The 17,630-nt window shown below is 41.6% G+C and overlaps 2 protein-coding genes across 31 annotated transcripts in view; one reads left to right on the top strand and one right to left on the bottom strand.

Annotated features, from left to right (window-relative positions):
• Positions 1 to 11,295, bottom strand: part of OTUD4 (OTU deubiquitinase 4) — a 35,342-nt gene extending 24,047 nt beyond the window's left edge. For 3 of the 6 annotated variants that reach the window (XM_068942162.1, XM_068942156.1, XM_068942159.1), the window contains exons 1-5: positions 10,871 to 11,010; positions 7,420 to 7,970; positions 5,791 to 5,874; positions 3,269 to 3,319; positions 1,294 to 1,340 (exon numbers count right to left, since the gene is read on the bottom strand). In XM_068942162.1, the coding sequence (XP_068798263.1) occupies positions 1,294 to 1,340; positions 3,269 to 3,319; positions 5,791 to 5,874; positions 7,420 to 7,584 (347 nt within the window). In that variant the 5' untranslated portion in view covers positions 7,585 to 7,970; positions 10,871 to 11,010. Of the gene's footprint in view, positions 1 to 1,293; positions 1,341 to 3,268; positions 3,320 to 5,790; positions 5,875 to 7,419; positions 7,971 to 10,870; positions 11,094 to 11,197 lie in introns of those variants that run through there. The other 3 variants (XM_068942161.1, XM_068942158.1, XM_068942160.1) reach the window with 2 other exon arrangements.
• Positions 11,132 to 17,630, top strand: part of SMAD1 (SMAD family member 1) — a 115,069-nt gene continuing 108,570 nt past the window's right edge. For 8 of the 25 annotated variants that reach the window (XM_068942180.1, XM_068942182.1, XM_068942174.1 and 5 more), the window contains exon 1: positions 11,132 to 11,271. The gene's annotated coding sequence lies outside the window, so the exon portion shown is untranslated. Of the gene's footprint in view, positions 11,272 to 12,027; positions 12,260 to 17,630 lie in introns of those variants that run through there. The other 17 variants (XM_068942172.1, XM_068942173.1, XM_068942193.1 and 14 more) reach the window with 11 other exon arrangements.

A 17,630-nucleotide genomic window follows, 5' to 3' on the forward strand; every position in this document is an offset into this window, starting at 1 on the left:
ATGCCCATGTACCTTGATTTCAAAATAAACTTTGCTTTTGTTTCATCAACAAAAACATCCAGTTTTGATGGAATCAAGCATGCAACTTTGTTGACTTAAATTGAGGCGTATCTCTCTACACCCTGGCTCTGTCTAAGTATCAGACCCACCCTCCATACATCTGGAGCCAATCTCACGTTCAGTCCAGTTCTCTTCCACTCATCCAGCACATGCAACTCTAAACAGTCCCATTAGCCACGTAAAATGCAATCAGGCATAGAATTTCATGCAATTTCCTGCACTTCTCACTCACCTAAGTACCGGTAAGTAATATTTCGTTTAACTAGTTTGTTTCTTTCCTCATGTCAATTGTCTGATCAAGAGTTAAAGTACAACCAACAATAAAAAAAAGTCATTAATTTACAGTAAGCATTTTGAAACACTGACTTTTCCAACTGGTTTACAAACAGCAGAAAGAGAAGCTGTTGTACATAGCTATTTCTCTTGCACAATAATTAAAAAGCACAGTTATTATAAAAGTATATGCTGCTTTGTAAAGTAAGATTAGCATAGAGGATTATATTTACTTAAAATACACCAGCAAAACTTTTCATCACTAAGGGGAAGGTCTGTCTGTGCACACATGCTGAAACATTTCTTAAGCTTAATTCCAGCTATGGACCTCAGCAAATTCATACTATTTATCTGTACTGAGGAAAACAGAATGAGCTACTGCAGTACACCAGGTAGCCTTATAGCAGGACACATACCTCCCACTAGATGAGGTACGAGAACGGCTCTCTAGCATACAGCCTACAATAACTCATCCTTGTAAACTACATCGCAAAGTTTGTATGGAGGCAATAAAGAAATGGGTAAAGACCACATCTTAATAGAAGGGTTATTATTACAAACTTGGTAAGACGCAGGAAGAGTAGGAGAAAGCCAACTGTAATAGAAAAGTTACAATATGAAAATTAACAAAAAATACAAACAGTATGACTCTACCCACATGTAGCTGTGCAGGTGAGATGTGGCATTATTGCAATCCAAATCCCAGATTACATGTCACTTTCAAAGCTCCCTTTTCTATCTTTATTTAATACCTTGACAGCTGCAAGTTTAAGTGTATTTTATATATAAAAATGCATATACATATATTTTAATATGTATATATTAAATGTATAACCTTCTGGAGAATAATTGTGTATTATGTTGTCATCTCATTTGTATTTCAACAAGTGACTGACTTCGTTGAAACTAGCTAGCTCATCATAGTAGAACTCAATAATAAGTATTTAAATTTTTTCTTACTTGTACATAAGCGAAAGGGCACTTATTTCTACTTGTCCAACCCATTCCTGTATTAAAAAAAGAAAAACAAGTTCAATCAAATATGCATAAATAAGTATAATAATTGTGTAGGTAGACAGAAACAAGGAATCATTATCAAAAACTAATATATTGACATTGAGCCTAGATTTCAGCCAAGATACTTTGATTATATTAAAAGGCATTTTGAAATAACAGTTATTATCCCAATAAAGGTAATGTGTAGCAGTTACGGTTTTTTCCAGTGTAGAAACTGCTCTGTATAAAAACAGAGAGCACTAAGAACAGCTACAGAAGTGCACAGCTATGATTAAGAAGTATGACTTTGAAAGATGACATAGTATTTTTATTCTTTCTCTTTTGTTAAACTTAGACAAGCAGAAGGCTAGTGCATCAAAAGTGATTTTTGGGGAAAAAAAAAAGTAGTGGTACATTTATTGAGTACTTTTTAAAATGTTAATCTCTTCCTTCAAAACTGTCTGGTTTTGTCTGGCTTTAAACTAAAGAACAACCAAAACAAGAACCTCATGGCTCAAGTCTTCTGCCTAAAATACAGACAACTAGCATACAAGTATCTTGACGCAGACTTGTGAAAGGCTCCAAGACCACTTCCAAACAGCCAAAATAATCCTGTAGTAGTTAAAGTTGCATTTTTGACGTGAGCAGCTGTATATTGATACCTACCGAAGGACCAAAAATCTGCCTTTTAAAGTTGTTAAGCAGTGACGTGTCAACATGTCAACACCACCATAATCCAGACACACATCATTAGAAATTTGCTTTCATTACCAGCCTCATTGCTGTATAATGCTCCAACATGACATGAGATCTTTCTCACAATTTTTTTTTAATTCTTTCTAAATTAAGAACAACTGAAATTAAATCTGAGGTAGAAATCTGTAGCAGTCCAATTTTTATATATTTTTATATATATATGTATATACACATATATAAAATTGTGAGGACAGCTTTGAAATATAAAATAACCTAATTTCTCTAATCATGTAAGAGAGCTACCTAAGTTTTATTTTTCAAAAAGTTTTTAACATTAGTAGGAATGTAGGGGAGGGAAAAAACCCCACACACTTTCTGAATACATGCTGCACTGCTTTGACTTCAGTGCAGTTTACTGCAGAGTAAGTTCTACTGGAAAATGGTATACCTTACCATTTGGCATAACATATTACCTCAGGATTTAATAACAAAACTTACAATTAAAAATTTTGGAAAGAACAAGGCAAGACAGAAGCAGAATAGGCTAACAGCCAATTTTTCCCCCCCTTCCACCACTCATCTCAAAAGCTCAACTCATCTGGTTGGCCATTCTAATTAGGGACTCTGTTGGCATGGCAGAAAAAAAAAAAACACAAAAAAACAAAAAAACAACACACTTCAATTTCTAGGATAGGAAAACTTAATAAAGTATATGTACAAACCCTATTTTTAAAAAAAGAAAAAAGTTACTAGATTTTGCAATGCTGTACTAGTCTTGTTCTCCAGCTTATATGAATTGTAACTCCCTAGGAAAAGTAACTAAAATTAAATCAATTCTATTTTAAATCAATGTCTCTGCAACAGCCCATAACTATTGTTTTTAATATTATGTACATCAGCAACTTACTGTTCATCACCTAGTCTGTCATTCAAGACTGGCCTAAGGAAAAAGCTAGTCAGGTTTCTCGGTTTTTTTTTTTTTTTTTTTTTTTGGGGGGGGGGGGGGGGGGGGCATTTCCAGAGGCTAGAAACATTTGGATACACATTTTGTGGAAAAAAAATGTTTAACTCAAGACAATAGAAAATCCTCAAATCCTTTTGCAATAGGGAACATGCATATTTGTATAAACATGATGCAAAGACCTCTTAGGCTTACTTTCACTACTTTGGTGGAAAAAGAAAACTATCACCTATCAACATCTACAAAAGTACCACTTTCTATTATTAATCAAGTTTAACATACCTGTGGGTTTTCCAAGCATTTTAAGTACTCTTCAAATGGCCCCTCTATGAACTGTATTTAAAAAAGTACAAATTGATTGTTATTTTTATTAGCATACCACGCAGGATCTCTACTCTATGACACACTGTACCAATGGTAAAGCGCCATTCGAGACTTAAGACAACTCTGTCTCAAAGAGCTCACATTCTAAATATAAAGCCCTGCAGAACAAGGGAATAAATGTTCAAAAATATAGGTCTGAGTTCCAGACAGCAAGAATATCAACAGCTTTTGGAGCTGTCACAGCAAACAAAGTTCAACAGGCAAAGGGGAATCCAAAAGAAAGCAAAGACACTGTCAAGTTGGTGTCATGGGGAGTTTATCCCAGGCATATAAGGCATCACAGGAGTGAGCTTATGCACGCTTATTCAAGAATCTTATTAATACAATTGGCAGCTGTGGATGATCAGAAATGGGAGTCATATTTCTGTAGAACTTAAGTAGTGATATGTATAATTAAGCAGATCATAAAGGACACTGGAAGTAAAGGCAGTTTATATTTGAAGCAATACAGAAAAGGGAAGCCAATGAAAGGAAGCCATCGAAGGGGCAAATTATAAGAGACAAGCTAAGAAAGCAATCTGCTCAGGTACACTTCACATATATGAAAAGGGCAGATTGTTTAGAAACAATCAGCTTGATTTAGATAAATATAAAATCCATAGAGGTCCAAATAAAGAGGTAGTTCCAGTTATGAACCCAAGTTACAGATGGGACAGCCTCTTTATCCACAGTGATTAAAAAAAAAAAAAGCAATAAGCAAAACAGAGTGGAGTAATAAGACTGAGAGTGCTGCTTCAGCCATTTTGAATTTGGGTTGACACTGCTGTTCATGAGGAGCATCAAGAAGTCCAGCCAAGACTGGCTTACCTTTTTACCTAAGCAAAAAGGTAAATTTGTGAGATGTCAGCACAGACAGTAGTGTGAGTGTGTGCTCTGAAATTAAATGACCTAAATCTAAAGATAACGTATAGAAGTAGAAATAAAGGAGAACAGAAAGGTCTCATAGAAAATTGGAGAGAGAAAAAGAAAATGAAGAGATGACAGACAACACCAAAGATAACACTTCAAGAAAGGATGAGGATGATGCTTGTGGTTACAGCAGTACCAATGAAATGAAAGAGGCAGAAACTCAAGCTGAAATGGTTACAAGAGACTAGAAAAAATGAACTTCAACTAGTACTGACAGTACTTTTCAGTAGAACTTAACTACTAAGAAGGCAGATGAGACAATAGTTGAAGAGACAAGGAGGGTCTCAAGAGTAGGAACATTAGGAAATGAGAACAGACCTGAAAACACCTCAACCTTACGTATGAAACACTTATTCTGAAAGTATAATAAATTTTTAAAAAGAGGCTTTTCAGGACAACAGTGAAGACGGGTAGAGGTAATTCTGGAGTGAGAGAGAGGGATGAAAGAGTCAGCAGTGGAGGAAAAAAGGCAGGGGGAAGGTCTAAGAGCTGGTAAGTCATCAAATGGACTGGAAGCATATGAATCAAACACTTCTTCTGGCAAATGAAAATAGTTGAGTCAGAACTGCATTCTTTCAGAGAGGTTCACTACGTTTCGCCATCTTCTTGAGAACTTCCACTTCATTAACAACGATCAGTCACGTTTGAGCACAGGGCACTTGTCAGAAATTCGAACAAACACACACACACCCCTTCCTTCCTATTTACCTTCTCCTCCTTATGCCAAAGTGCATACAAGACAGCCTTATTTTACTCTGGGTCCAGGTAAATTTAAAACAGAAAAAAGAAGATCTGAGCAATATTCCTTCAATAATAAATACTTACATATACCCCTGTTCTGGCTACCTTGGAAATTAATTAAATAGTACATATACTGGAACACATTTAAATACAAACAGGAGCACTATTATTTATTATTACTCCTTTAAAAGGGGAAAAGCAAGTTTTCTATTGTTAGCGCTGATTACATTGGCCAAACATAGATGAAAATGACATTTTATGTCCACGGTTGTGGACGGAGAAATTTGTTACACGTGTTTAGGGGCACAAAAAACCCACAGTGGCAATATATAATAAACTATAGGCCCTGAAAGAAGTTTCATTAATCTAATTAGTCAAATCTCTAATTTATTGTAAAAGCAGTTAATTATCACAATAAGAACTTTCTGTGATTTTTAATAAAATAAGTACATTATAATAAAATAAAAATTATTCAGATTTTGATAGCATCACTGAAGACTATTAGAGTTTAAAGGGTTTGGTTTGTTTTTTTAAATGAACGTTAGAGTTTCTACTCTTCCCACCCCTCTAGTCCAAGCAGTACAGGTCTTTCTCTAAGCTTATGAAAATGAGTTACTACCACATGAGTCAGTTAACTTAAGGACACAAACTTAAAAAAATAAATTAATCCTCAGCTAACAGAGCTACAACGAACTCTAAACTTTAGAAGAGTGGAAGGAATAAAATAAGATTTTTAAATGCTCAGGAAGAAGAAATACATCTATACTTACTGCTTCAAATTTCTCCCTATTTTTCCGCAGATAGTCTACACAAGCCATCCTGACATCGATATGCCGAGACTGACAGTGTAACACCTACAAAGGGAGAAATGGAAGAAAATGACACTAGTTCTTATGATTTTGGATGAAAGAGCATAAATAATCAATTTCTGTATGCTAAATACTGCTTGGAAATAGCCTATTTCTGAGAATATTTAAAGTACATATTTATTCAAAAACGAAATACTTAGGCAGGTAAAAAACCTCAATTACTTAGCCAGAATTCATTAGCAGCAGAATTCAGAAATATGCAAAATTAAAACATTCAATTCTAGGAAGGTTTACTGAGAGAAAGAAGAACAGCATTTTTTGTCATTCTCTCACCCCTTTGTAAATGACTTTAGCTAGTTGAAGAAGTAAGTTTTTGTTACTGTGGGAAGGGATGAAGAAATCGATTGCCAACATGTACTTATCAAAATGAAATCCAACCAAAACTAGAAGAGCTTACACACTCTAAGAGCATTACATTCCCTTGATTTGAGAGGTGTAGCTCTGTTGTCTAAACACTTATTTGGAAGCCAGGAATTCAGAATCCAGTACAACACCTGCATTCTACCTTCTGTCCAAATCTCCATCAGAAAATACTGCTTTCATCATGGGCTCAGAGTTACCTCCTGTATGATTTTGTCTGCATCCTCACTACAGTATAGGGAAGTTCCAGTCAATTTAAATTACAGCATCTCTTGCAAACCTTACACGCTACCCTCAATTTAAAACACTTCCAAGTTCAGATCTGAAAGTTTTTCTGTAGGGAGGGTACAGGGATGAGGCTAACCTGTGGATAAACACCTACTGATTTTTAATTAAAGACCTTTCCTTTAACAAAAGGAGAGCCAAATGTTAAAAATTTAAGGAGAAGTTTACCAAAAAAAAAAAAAAAAAAAGAGTCCTCACTGGATTGAGGGGGATGTCTTCTTTTATATATCAGTGAAAAGCATCACAAGATCAATGCATTCATTATGCACTTAACTTTAAAAAGTCACTTTCAGAACAATAATGTTTGCTTACCTGAAATTATAAAATTTAGTGGAGAAAGTAGTTAAAAAACAAGAAATGCACTGTGTATTAGCACAGGAATTTGGGCTCTCACAAACAGAAGCACCAGAGCTCCCACTGCTGTTTGTTTGTATTTAAGACAAGATGACGCTGTCACTTTTTTCCTTTAACCATTACACTGAAATGGGGGAGGGGGAATTCAACAGGAAGAATCAGATAAATTGTTTGTTTTCTCTAATTTTACAATAAACCACTTAAAACTGTCTAGGAAACTGAACTTAATGGAAGGCGCTTAAAAGCCTTGTTCTTAGTTGTTTTATATGAAGCTATTGTTCCCAAATGCTGAAATCTTACATGAAGAATGTAGAGGGGAGTGTCAAAACTTAAAAGCTAACATTTTCTTGAGAGCACAATAATGCTGCACATACGGAATGTCTCTCTCCTCGAGTACTATTCTCTTTTCTTGGCACACGTGTCACCTTAACCTATAGTTGTTTGCATTTTAACATTAAGTATCACCCACTAATGAGATCCTACACTTCCCACTCTTTTGTGCAAAGCAGCTTTATTTAAAGAACTAGTTACCTGCTCAGCCACAGCTCTGAAGAGACAAGATCCATCCTTGGCAACTCTCTTTCTATATAAGCCCTGAGATCGCAAGTAGCGGTCCATAGAAGCGTCCCCAGGAGCATCTGTGCCGCTGCTTTGATGACTCTGCTCCCTGCCATCTGGTTTACCCGTCGCCTCCATGTTTACTGCTGAACGCTGCAGAAGCTCGCTGCACCTCTCCTAACCCCACATGGTAATGCAAACCCACCGAGCGGCACCAGGGCCAGGTGAAGGAAACCGCAGCAGGTGGGGATGGAGAGCGCTAACCTCTCTCTCAGCACTGGAGGTAGCAGCAGCAACAGGAAAAGCAGCCGTTTTCACGTTATCAACTTGCATGTGGGAATCACGGAGAGGAGGAAACTTTCACTGCAGAGTCTGGACTTCTAGCCCCATAAAAAACGTCGCTTCCAGGCTTCTCCAGGGGGCCCAGCAGCGGCTCCTGGAAGCTGCTCCAGCAGGGTCCCGATCCGACCTCTTCCTCCAGGCAGCGATTCCTCGCGTTTGCGTAGATGTAGCACGCACCCAGGCTGCAAAGCAGAAACAAAAGAGAAAGGACATGTGCTACTACCGAGGGGAGGGGAAGAAAAAAGTGTAACCTGGAGTTTATTTTCACTTTCAGCCGAGAGCCCGGGCGCTTCTGGGAGCTGTAGTCCCGGAGGGGCAGGAAGAAGGAACCGGGCGGGGCACCGCCAGCTGCTCCGGCCCAAGCCCCGCCGGGCCCCGGGCTGCCCGCACGCCTGTCTCCCCAACACGACGCGCCAGCGCCCCTCTCTTGCCTGCAAGCGAGTCCGGCCGCTCCCAGGGCATGCTGCTGACCCCCGCGCCTGCCCTCTCGAGCCACAGGGGCTGTCATGCCATGAAGAACAGGACTTCATGTGCGTGACACTGAATTATGCCATAGCTTGTTAGTCGTTGTGACACCAGGATGTCCACAATCTAAACCGTGTGTGTGTGTGTGTGTGTGTGTGTGTGTAGATATATTATTATACACATAGACACATAAATATATTTTCCCTCAACAGATAAGATAGTGAAATTATTTTTGAAATCCAGCCGCAGGAAGATGAAAGTAGAAGGGGGATAGTAAAATAGGATTTAAAACAAAAACAAAAACACTCTATTCAATATTTCTTTCAGCAGCAAGCAGCAGCAAACATGCATTTTATTACAATTAAGTGACCTATATTTTGCTTGGCATTTTAGAGACTGGCCTTAAAAGCTGCGGGAAGGAATGATTTTGGTGCACAAAATCTGACAAGGAAGGCAGCTTTCCAAATGTGTAAGGCTTTTTTACTGTAGACTTATAACTTACCTAAGGGGGAAAGCTAGAAAGCTCTCAGTAGCATGAGTGGTAAGTAAAATGTTACCAGTTACTCTTTAGTTTAAATTAATAAGATTTTGAGGTCAGAAATAGTGGGGAAGTGGGAAGGAACGACCTTTCTGGTCACTGAACTTAAGGCAGACGCTATGAGAAACCCCAAGAAAACTCCTTATTCCCTCATCCCACCTCCTTTTGCTACTACCCTCAAAATTGTCCTTTCTGGCAGTTATATGAAAACCCTCATTTTTACTTTCAGTCAACAGAAACAAAGCCAGGGAAGGCTATGATTCAAGCTCTGATGTGGTCTGTATACAATAGTAACCAACTGGATAGGCTGGAGTTATAAGCCAAGCTGAGTACCATGGTAGCTCTGTATAAGCAGTATCAAACTTCTTTTTCCTAAGAGGCCCAGGTTTGCCAAGCAAGGAGCAGGTCTACTGGAAACAGAAGCAATCTCCCAGACATCTCTGTAGACAAGGAGCACAGAAACTAAGAGAAGTGAAAGGAAAGCCCTGATGACATCTGAGGCTCTAAGAAACAGGGAGCTAGGTAACCAGTAAGGGCATATAAAGGCTTTATGACAGGGAGCATGAGGCATAAACACTAGTGAGGAACTGAAGGGAAAGCTCAAACTTCTCCCCAAAAGATGTAAAAAGTCCATCACAATGCTGAACTGCAAACAATTGCCGGCACTGACACAGCTACCGTATTCACTTAAGAAATTAAAGCTAACAGATTCCTGCATGGGACAATTGCTTCTTCCATAGATTTAGATGGTAAGACTAGATGCTTTTGTGAGCTATCAAACTAGTGTCCAGTTACAGAGTTTCTTAGGAATTTTCCATTTTTCCCCCTCAGTCTAATAGTCACCTTCAGTACCAGAAGCATCCTCTAACATGCTCACAAATTTGTCTTCCCTTGTATTTGAGCCTTTTGTCACTATGATTCAGAGACCAGTTAGAGGAAAGGTAAATGGCTTTCATTAGGTCTGTTAGACTCAAGAGTGCCTTTATACACGAGGTCACTCAAAAAATAAGGTCATTAAATATGTCACAGAATGCAAACGTAGTTCTGGTATGCGAATAAACTGATAATATTAGAGCCATATAGCTGTCAGTTCCCCAAAAGCCCACTCCTTTTGTGTCTAGCTCCTAAAGTCACAATGGTCATCCACAGAGGTTTTTGCTCATGTACTGCTATCAAAGAAGCAGTTTATTTCTAAAAAGGTGAAGTTCCCATTGAAGAAATCTGGTCAGTACTTGCACAATTTCTAAGGCATGTGGCATTTCTAAGGCATCAATTGAAAAGCACCTGAAACCCCTCAGCATTAAAATGAACGCTCCCTCAAAGTAAAGGGGACCTAATTATAACTCAAGTAGCCAATCAGCAACTAGTTTTATAAACGCTTTCAACCAGTGCTGTCACCAAAAACAGAGCAGTTCCTGCCACTAGTGGTTCCTCTGCACCAACCACTGGTGCCGACAGAGTCAGCTCAGGAAACAGACTCAAGCTAAGAACTTTTTTTTTTTAATTTTTAAACCAAGATCATCGTTATGATTCAATTCACTGCCTGCCTGTACTAACACCTGGGCCAGCACCAGGGAGCGGGGGCACCACACGGTGGTGCACGACCGACCACCCTTACCCGCCTCACGCGTCCATGAAACCACCACCTTGAGGAGACCAGCTCTCGCCCACTTTCACGTGCCCCCTTCCCCATTCCAGACCCCGCTGATTAACCAAAACACTAATAACAATTAAACAAAATAATAATAACAATTAAACAAAATAAAAATCACTCCTTCCAGCCGGCAAATCTCGCTGGCGCGACCCATGGCGAGCCGGGGACAGGCACACTCCCCCCCCCCCCCAAAGGGCCTGCCACCAACAGCCTCCCCGCCCGCCGCAAGGGCAGCACCTTCCGCGGCCCGGCCCGGCCCGGCCGCCTTTGCCCCGGGAGCGGATCCGCCCGGGCTGGGCCCGCTCGGCCGCCGGTGCGGCCACACACACGCAGACGAGTTAGCCTCCCCCCTCAGCGGTTCCCCCCTCCGCAACGGCTACCGGGCGGGCCCCGCACCCCTCCCCCACCCGCTGACTGGCACTTACCGGAGGAGGGGCGGGCGGGCGCGCGCGCTCCCCCCTCCCCCCCCCGGACAACGGCTTGCGGGAGCGGGCGGCGGCACCGCCTCCTTCTGGCCTGGCAAGGGCCTCAGCGGCGGCGCAGGCACTTCAATCTCCCGCGGCGGTCGCTCTGCGATGATGCGGCCGCGGACCAACCCCGTCCCGGTCTCGCCCTCCCGCCTCGCCACTTCTCATCACTCTTCTACACACGCACACGAGTGCGCGCGCGCCCACACCGCTTTCCACCACCCCCCCCGCCCACGATTGGTTTGTCCCACCGGCCACACCTGTGCGGGTGGCTGTGGCTCGTACCATTTGTCGCAAAGGGGAGGAAGGAGACAGACTGTGAGAATCCCCAGATGCCCTAGGAGAAAGCGGCACGTGGCGTAAGCTTCCCCTAAGGATTTTTTTTTTCCGTTGGGTAACTTTAAGGAAGCGGGTGATGTCAAGGCGAGAGGCAGTCGCCCGCGCCTCCGCCCCCCCCCAACAGTGGGCTTGCAGTGGTACCGCCCAGGAGTGTGTCCCTTCCCCCCACAGGGCCGGTAGCGCGCTCGGCGGTGCCGGCAGCGGCGCCGGGGGTTGGGCACGCGGGGGGCGCGTGGGGCCGGGTTCAGAGCGAGGTGCGCGGTGTCGGGGCTTGTCCAACACCGGGCAGGTCCTGTCTGCCTAATTATGGGGATGCGGTTAACGCGCAGTTCAAAGTGCTGCTGTGCGATCCCCTCCCGGCCCCTCGGAGGCACCTGGTTCCGCGAACAGGAGTGGGGCTGGTTCTTTCCCCGATGTACTTTAACGCGTCTCCGAAATAGGCGGCCTGAGGCGCCGCGGCAGCTCCTCCACGCAACCAGGCCGAAAAAGTGGCGTGTCCTGTGCCCCTCCTTCCCTCCCCCCTGCCGCGGCCCCTCGACACGGACGAAGGAGCGAGGCTGCAAGTTTAATTTAAGATGCCTTTTCGTGCTTTGAAGGGAGGGCGTGAAAACCGCAGGCGCGGGATGGATCCCTTTTAACGCTGGTTGCGTGAAAAAGCCGTCTGAATTTGGCCTAGTTATAGCCGCCCCGGCGTGAGGAGGACCCAGCGCCGCGCGGGAGCTGCCGTTGGAGCCGCCCGCGGGGGGGCGCCGCGCGCCGCGGTCTCCCTAACGGCCGCCCGCGGGGGGAGGGGCGCGGGAGGCGGCAGGGGGCTCCCGCCGCCGGCCGCCCCCTGTGGCCCGGGCTCCTCAGGCGGTTTATTCCCCCCGGCACCGCCAGACGCTGTAGTTTAAATCAGGGGCGGCGGGTCGGGAGCATCAGCCGGAGTCGTGAGGAAACGAGGTCTGTGGCCGTCGCGGGCTCGGTGCGCCGCGCCGCCCGGCGGCCTGCGGGCGCAGGAGCGGTGCGGTAGGTAGAAGGCGGGCCGGGGAGCAGAGGGGGACAGCGGCGTTGGGAGCCGGGCCGTGGGGCTGAAAGGAAGGGGAAGGCAGGACAGGCGAGGCTGGGACCTGCCAGAGCGGGGGAGCTGAGGAGAGAGTCAGGCTGGGAGTGTGGCCCTGTCTCTAAAGATCGCGTTACCGTCTTGTAAATCAGAGCTAGCCCTTGTGCAGCCCAAAGGGCTTGAGTGTTTGGCCCTATGGCTCTGACTTCCTCTTGACATCTGTGTGAAGCTGTGATTGGATTAAAGTTTCATTTTTGGCTGTGGTACCAGTTTAAGCAGTGCCTTCACCACCGTCAGGACTCATTTTAACTCTCAGGTGATCAGCATCCTACAAATGATTGTGGGATGCAACAGGAAACATTTTAAAGAGGTTGTTTTTATGGATTTTTTTTTTTTTGACAATTACTTGTTATCATGAGTTAAAGACCCCAGAAAGGGAGGTGTGGTATAGGAACGAGTACTGAATGGAGAGGGGAGGAGGTTATGGCAATCACATCAGCTGCCTTTTTTCCAAAAGAGAGAGTTGTTAAACTGAGTGTATATCTATGTAGCTACATGAATAGCAAGTGATTACTCTCATGTTGCATTACTTTTTCTCAGAAGTACTGCAACAGACCTGATGAAATATGTACAACCTCTGTAAATCAATAGTGGGAAGGAAGTGAGAAGACTAAGCAAGTGTACAACAAATTCAGAGTCTTCTTTCTTTAAACCAAATGCTTATTTAGGCTAGGAACTCATCACTAAAGCGTGTTATCAAGCCAAAACATTTAATGGGAATTAATTAAAAATAAGCACTTAGCCTAGTTGGGATAAATATCAATGATGATTATAAAGTCACTTAAGGGCACATGTAAAAAAAAAAAAATCTCTGTGTGATTGGTTAAAAAAATCTTTGCCTATGTGCTTAATAATTCACTATGAGATTTTTGACTTTGTCTGAAATTACTATTTTTGGTGGAAATAGTAAGGCCTGATTCAATATGCGTTTTCTATGTATGTTAAATAGGCTGTTAGCGTGTGATCAGTACTTTTGAAGACAATAGGCTTAAAAACAACCCAGTGAAAGTTGATTATCAATATCTGGTCTCATATTTCCCAATCTGTAATTCAGTATACGTTTAAGCTGGTAGTGCCTTGGAAAAGAAACAATGCTTTGCTGCTGGTAGCTGCTTGGTCCTGACCCTGCTCTGTGCCTGCCTTTGTGCAGGTACACAGGTTCATATAGCTGGACAGTGAAGTACACTGTGAAAAGTGACCTGGCTCATTGCTAAGCTTCACCTGCCCCGAGCCCCGTTACATTTTTCAGCAAGATCAGCTCTCCAAGCCATTTTGCTGCACGCTTGCTACACAAACACCAGTGCAAGAGAGAGAGGCGTGTGAGGGTGGGAACGAGTGGACAAGCAAAGAGATGACAGGTTTTGATTCTAGTGTAGTGCCAGGCTAAATCTATGCTAAACTTCAGCCTGAGAGACTGACAGTGTTGAGTTATCCTAAACCCTTTTTACCAAACCTGGACAGCATATTCAAAGTTTTAGTTTAATTCCTTTTCAGTAAGATTGTACTCCCTCAGAGGAATAAATCCTGAGCGTTTAAAAAATCTCATTTTATGCCTTCCACTCTTCTAAAGTGTATTCTGTTGTTTGTGAGAGTATTCGTTGTAGCTATGTACTAGTTGATGCTTTTTTAAGTTTACGCCCCTTAAGTTTTAACTGACTCATGTGGTAGTAACTCATTTCCATAAGCTTAGAGAAAGACCTGTACTGCTTGTACTAGGGGGGTGGGAAGAGTAAGAACTTGGTTTTAAAGGCTTTTGTGAATCTTTAACGTTTCTTACTCAGGGTGTGCCTATACTGATACCTGCAAAACAAAACAAAAATATACACAAAATACTATAAAAGTAAACAAAATAGTAAGTAAGAGGTACTGTTACCTGGTGATAGGAAAATGATACTTTTCCTGTCATCAGAGGTAGCTTAAGTAGCTCAGTCCAACATTTAATTGAGTCAATAGAAAGATTTCCATTGACTGGAGTAGGTGATGGATCAGGCTTAAGGAGAGATAAGAATATCTTCAACAAAAACAATTTTCTTTAGGGATCTGTGTGTGCTGAAAAACTTATTTTTAATTCTGCTGATGAAGACTAGGTCTGACTTCATGTTTGTCTTGCAGAATAGCATAATGTAATAATAGCAGAATATAGTTGTGGCTGCATTACTCCTGGATGCTGTTTATAGCTGATTGGAAGTATGTGCTGTATGCACAGTTGAAAGATCATACATTCCCAGTATTACCTACCTTCATTACATCTCAGGGGACTGCGTAAATCCAGTCTACTTAAATTTGAAGCTAGCATCCTTCAAAAAAAGTACTCATCGTGTTACTTTTTGCCTTCCCCAGAGTTTTAGTCAATGCTGTCACTCCTGGCCTATTACTTTAGCTGCTTTCGTTCCATGTATGTTTAATACAGTGTCAGATTCAAGGTGCTTAACATTTCAAGCCAGCATTCCTTAAAAATGACATTAAACTCTCGATTAGCGTCACAGTCGTCAACTTAGTTTCTCAGCACAATAGAGCAAGCAATAGAAAGGTTGGACTGAGTCTGTGGAATTAATTCCTGTGAGAGCAACTCATCATATCTGCTGTCCCACACAGAATGAAAAAGACAGGATAAAAGAGCTGCACGTGACCTCATGGTCACATTTCTTAGTTCACTACCAAAAGTATTTTTGACACTGCAGTAGTAGATGCAGTCTGAGATTTTGTCTAGAATATCCTATTGTAGCCCCTAATTTGTGTTGAATTGCTCATGCTGAATGGCAATCGTTTGTCTGAGAAACGTGATAAAAAGCACATTACGGTAAAAGTTGTTCCTCCTACCCTTGAGGAACACTTCTTCATTAAAATCTATTGAAGATGTTGATCTGAAGTCAGAGGTTTGTTTAGTCAAGAAATATTAAGAGGTTGGGCAAAAAAGTCATTTAAGATTTTGAGAGTCAGGAGCAGTTACATTGTTAACATAGCACATCTTGGAGCAGCAGAAGTACTGAGTGCTGCTTTCCACAGCTTTGCATCTTCTTTCCTTGCATCATCCTGACTCCCTCCCTTTTGTGATAGTAGCACTACCTTTCTGACGTGTTCACTGTCTGCTTATTCCCTACAGTATTTCTAGACGCGACCTGCATTGCTCTGCCACTTCTGTTAGACTTCTAGCTCTCTAACATGCCCTGCAATACTCTCCTCTTTCTTTTCTATTCTCCAGGTGCTAGCTTACCAAGAAGTAGCATGTATCGTGCCTGATTTTTGAACTGTGTTTTGTGCTGACTGGCCTGGCAAATAGCATGTTATCCAGCCAGCAGGCCAAAGAGGGCAGATAACTTCAGTGTTCAATGGGGACATTAGGTTGTGTCTTTCTCCTTGACTCAGCTATAGATTTTCGTGATACTAACAGAACTTTAACATCACTGAGACTTCTGTTCCTCTGTCTTACTTGTTTGAAATTGGTAAGTTGGTTCCAAAGTTGTGTCAGAAAGAAGGGAAGAGACTGACAGATGGTCAGGCAGACTGTGTCTTTTTAATTTTTGGAAGCCTAGTTGAAAGTGGTTGCATTACGGTTAAAGTTAAATGAATGAAGCTTTTTAAGTTGATGATGCCTTTCATGGTCAGATGTTACTCCGAAGGGGGAAGATATAAGTATATCTGTAAGCCTTCACAGGGACTGTTCAGGTAATTCAAAGCAAAATTTGTTACATGAGATGTTTGGGGATCAGAAAAGAACAGAGGACCAAAGAGGGAAAATTGTGAGGTTGTTGGCACATAGGTAGAGAAACATTAAATTCATTAATATAGTATTCTAGTATAGCTATGGTGTTAGATGAGAGATTTGGAGGGCTGCACGATATCAAAGTATACTCTGAGGCCAAGAAAAATGGGATGAAGAATGGGGGCAGATCTGTATCCATTACAAAATAATGTCCTTAGCCCTATAAAGATGAAATGAGATTAATTGTGTTCAAATCAGTACAGGATAGTACTGTAGGTAATATGAACATTTGCACTGTACTAAAAATGTGTACTTTTTCTTCATTTTCCCAGTCTCTTCATACTAACCCAAGTGCAGACTGTTGCAGAAAAAAGCAGTTTTCCTTTTCCCCAGGCTTATTCCAGCTCCTCCTCCTCTGCCTACAGTGTTCTTCATAAAAAATAGTTTGCTGCTTTTTTCGACAAATTTGTTTTCATCTGGATCAGGGAACAGATGCAGCTGACTGCTTGGCTCTAAGTACATTAATATCAGCAAAAGACGGAAAGCAGGAATCCATAGTGTGGGTTAGGAAGTGGAGGGACATGACCCTGTTTACAGAAGTAAATGTGTGACTTCAGCTAGAAGTGAGGAGTTTGGCAGCAGTAGTTTGTTTCAAAAGCAGGAAAAAAATTATTTTCTGTAACTCAAAGTGAATGAACAGTAACATATGTATTACAGGAGAGATTTAAATCACCCATCATGAAAATGATTCAAATCAGTGATCAGAAAACTTTGATTGGATTACAGTTGTCTTTTTTCTTAAAGGTTTTTTTTTTCTTCACTGATTGGTAACCATTAAAATGTGCTGATTATAGTCTTACGCATAATTTAGCTTTGTTTTGGGGGGGGGGGGGGGGGTTGTTGCTAACAAAGAGGACACACTGTACCTAAATGCATCTGAGACATTTCAGAGTTTGACATACCATTTACATGGATTCCTAATTTTTACATAGGTTTAAGATAATTATTATGCTTTTACTTGTGATTCATATGAAGTTCCTCATGGATGAATATGGGAATTGAAAGAAATTCACAAAAACAACTCTTCACAGTTGCTTTTAGTTTAAAAAAAAGAAGTTACTATAAATGTATTTGAAACTTTTTCTTAAAAAGATTGTTTTGCATTGAAAATCATTTTCTTAAAAAATGGAAATATATAGTTGTAATAAGGAAATTTAATTGATCACCCAATCTTCTGTGCCTGTAGAGCTAGTAGAGATCATCCTTTCCGTCTGTTTTTTATTTATGGATGGGAAGAATATTAAAAAATCTTTCTTGACCTCCTTCTTAGTTTCTCAGCTGGGAATAATTCTTTTAAGTAAGTTAGTTGAGTAAACAGAAATGAAGAAAATATTGCCACTTTGCTTGCAGAAAAAGCCACTTTTCAAAAACTGGTTTAGCACTTTAGTGAACAGAGATTAATCCATTCAGGAATTTGACTTTCCTTATAGCTTAAAAAAAAATTTGTACTGCTAAACCACTTGTGTTCAACTTAAATTACTTTGAGCAGAATAAAATGTTATACTTCAACATTG

The sequence above is a fragment of the Struthio camelus genome, chromosome 4 (genome assembly GCF_040807025.1).
Source record: "Struthio camelus isolate bStrCam1 chromosome 4, bStrCam1.hap1, whole genome shotgun sequence".
Taxonomy (NCBI): Eukaryota; Metazoa; Chordata; class Aves; order Struthioniformes; family Struthionidae; genus Struthio; species Struthio camelus.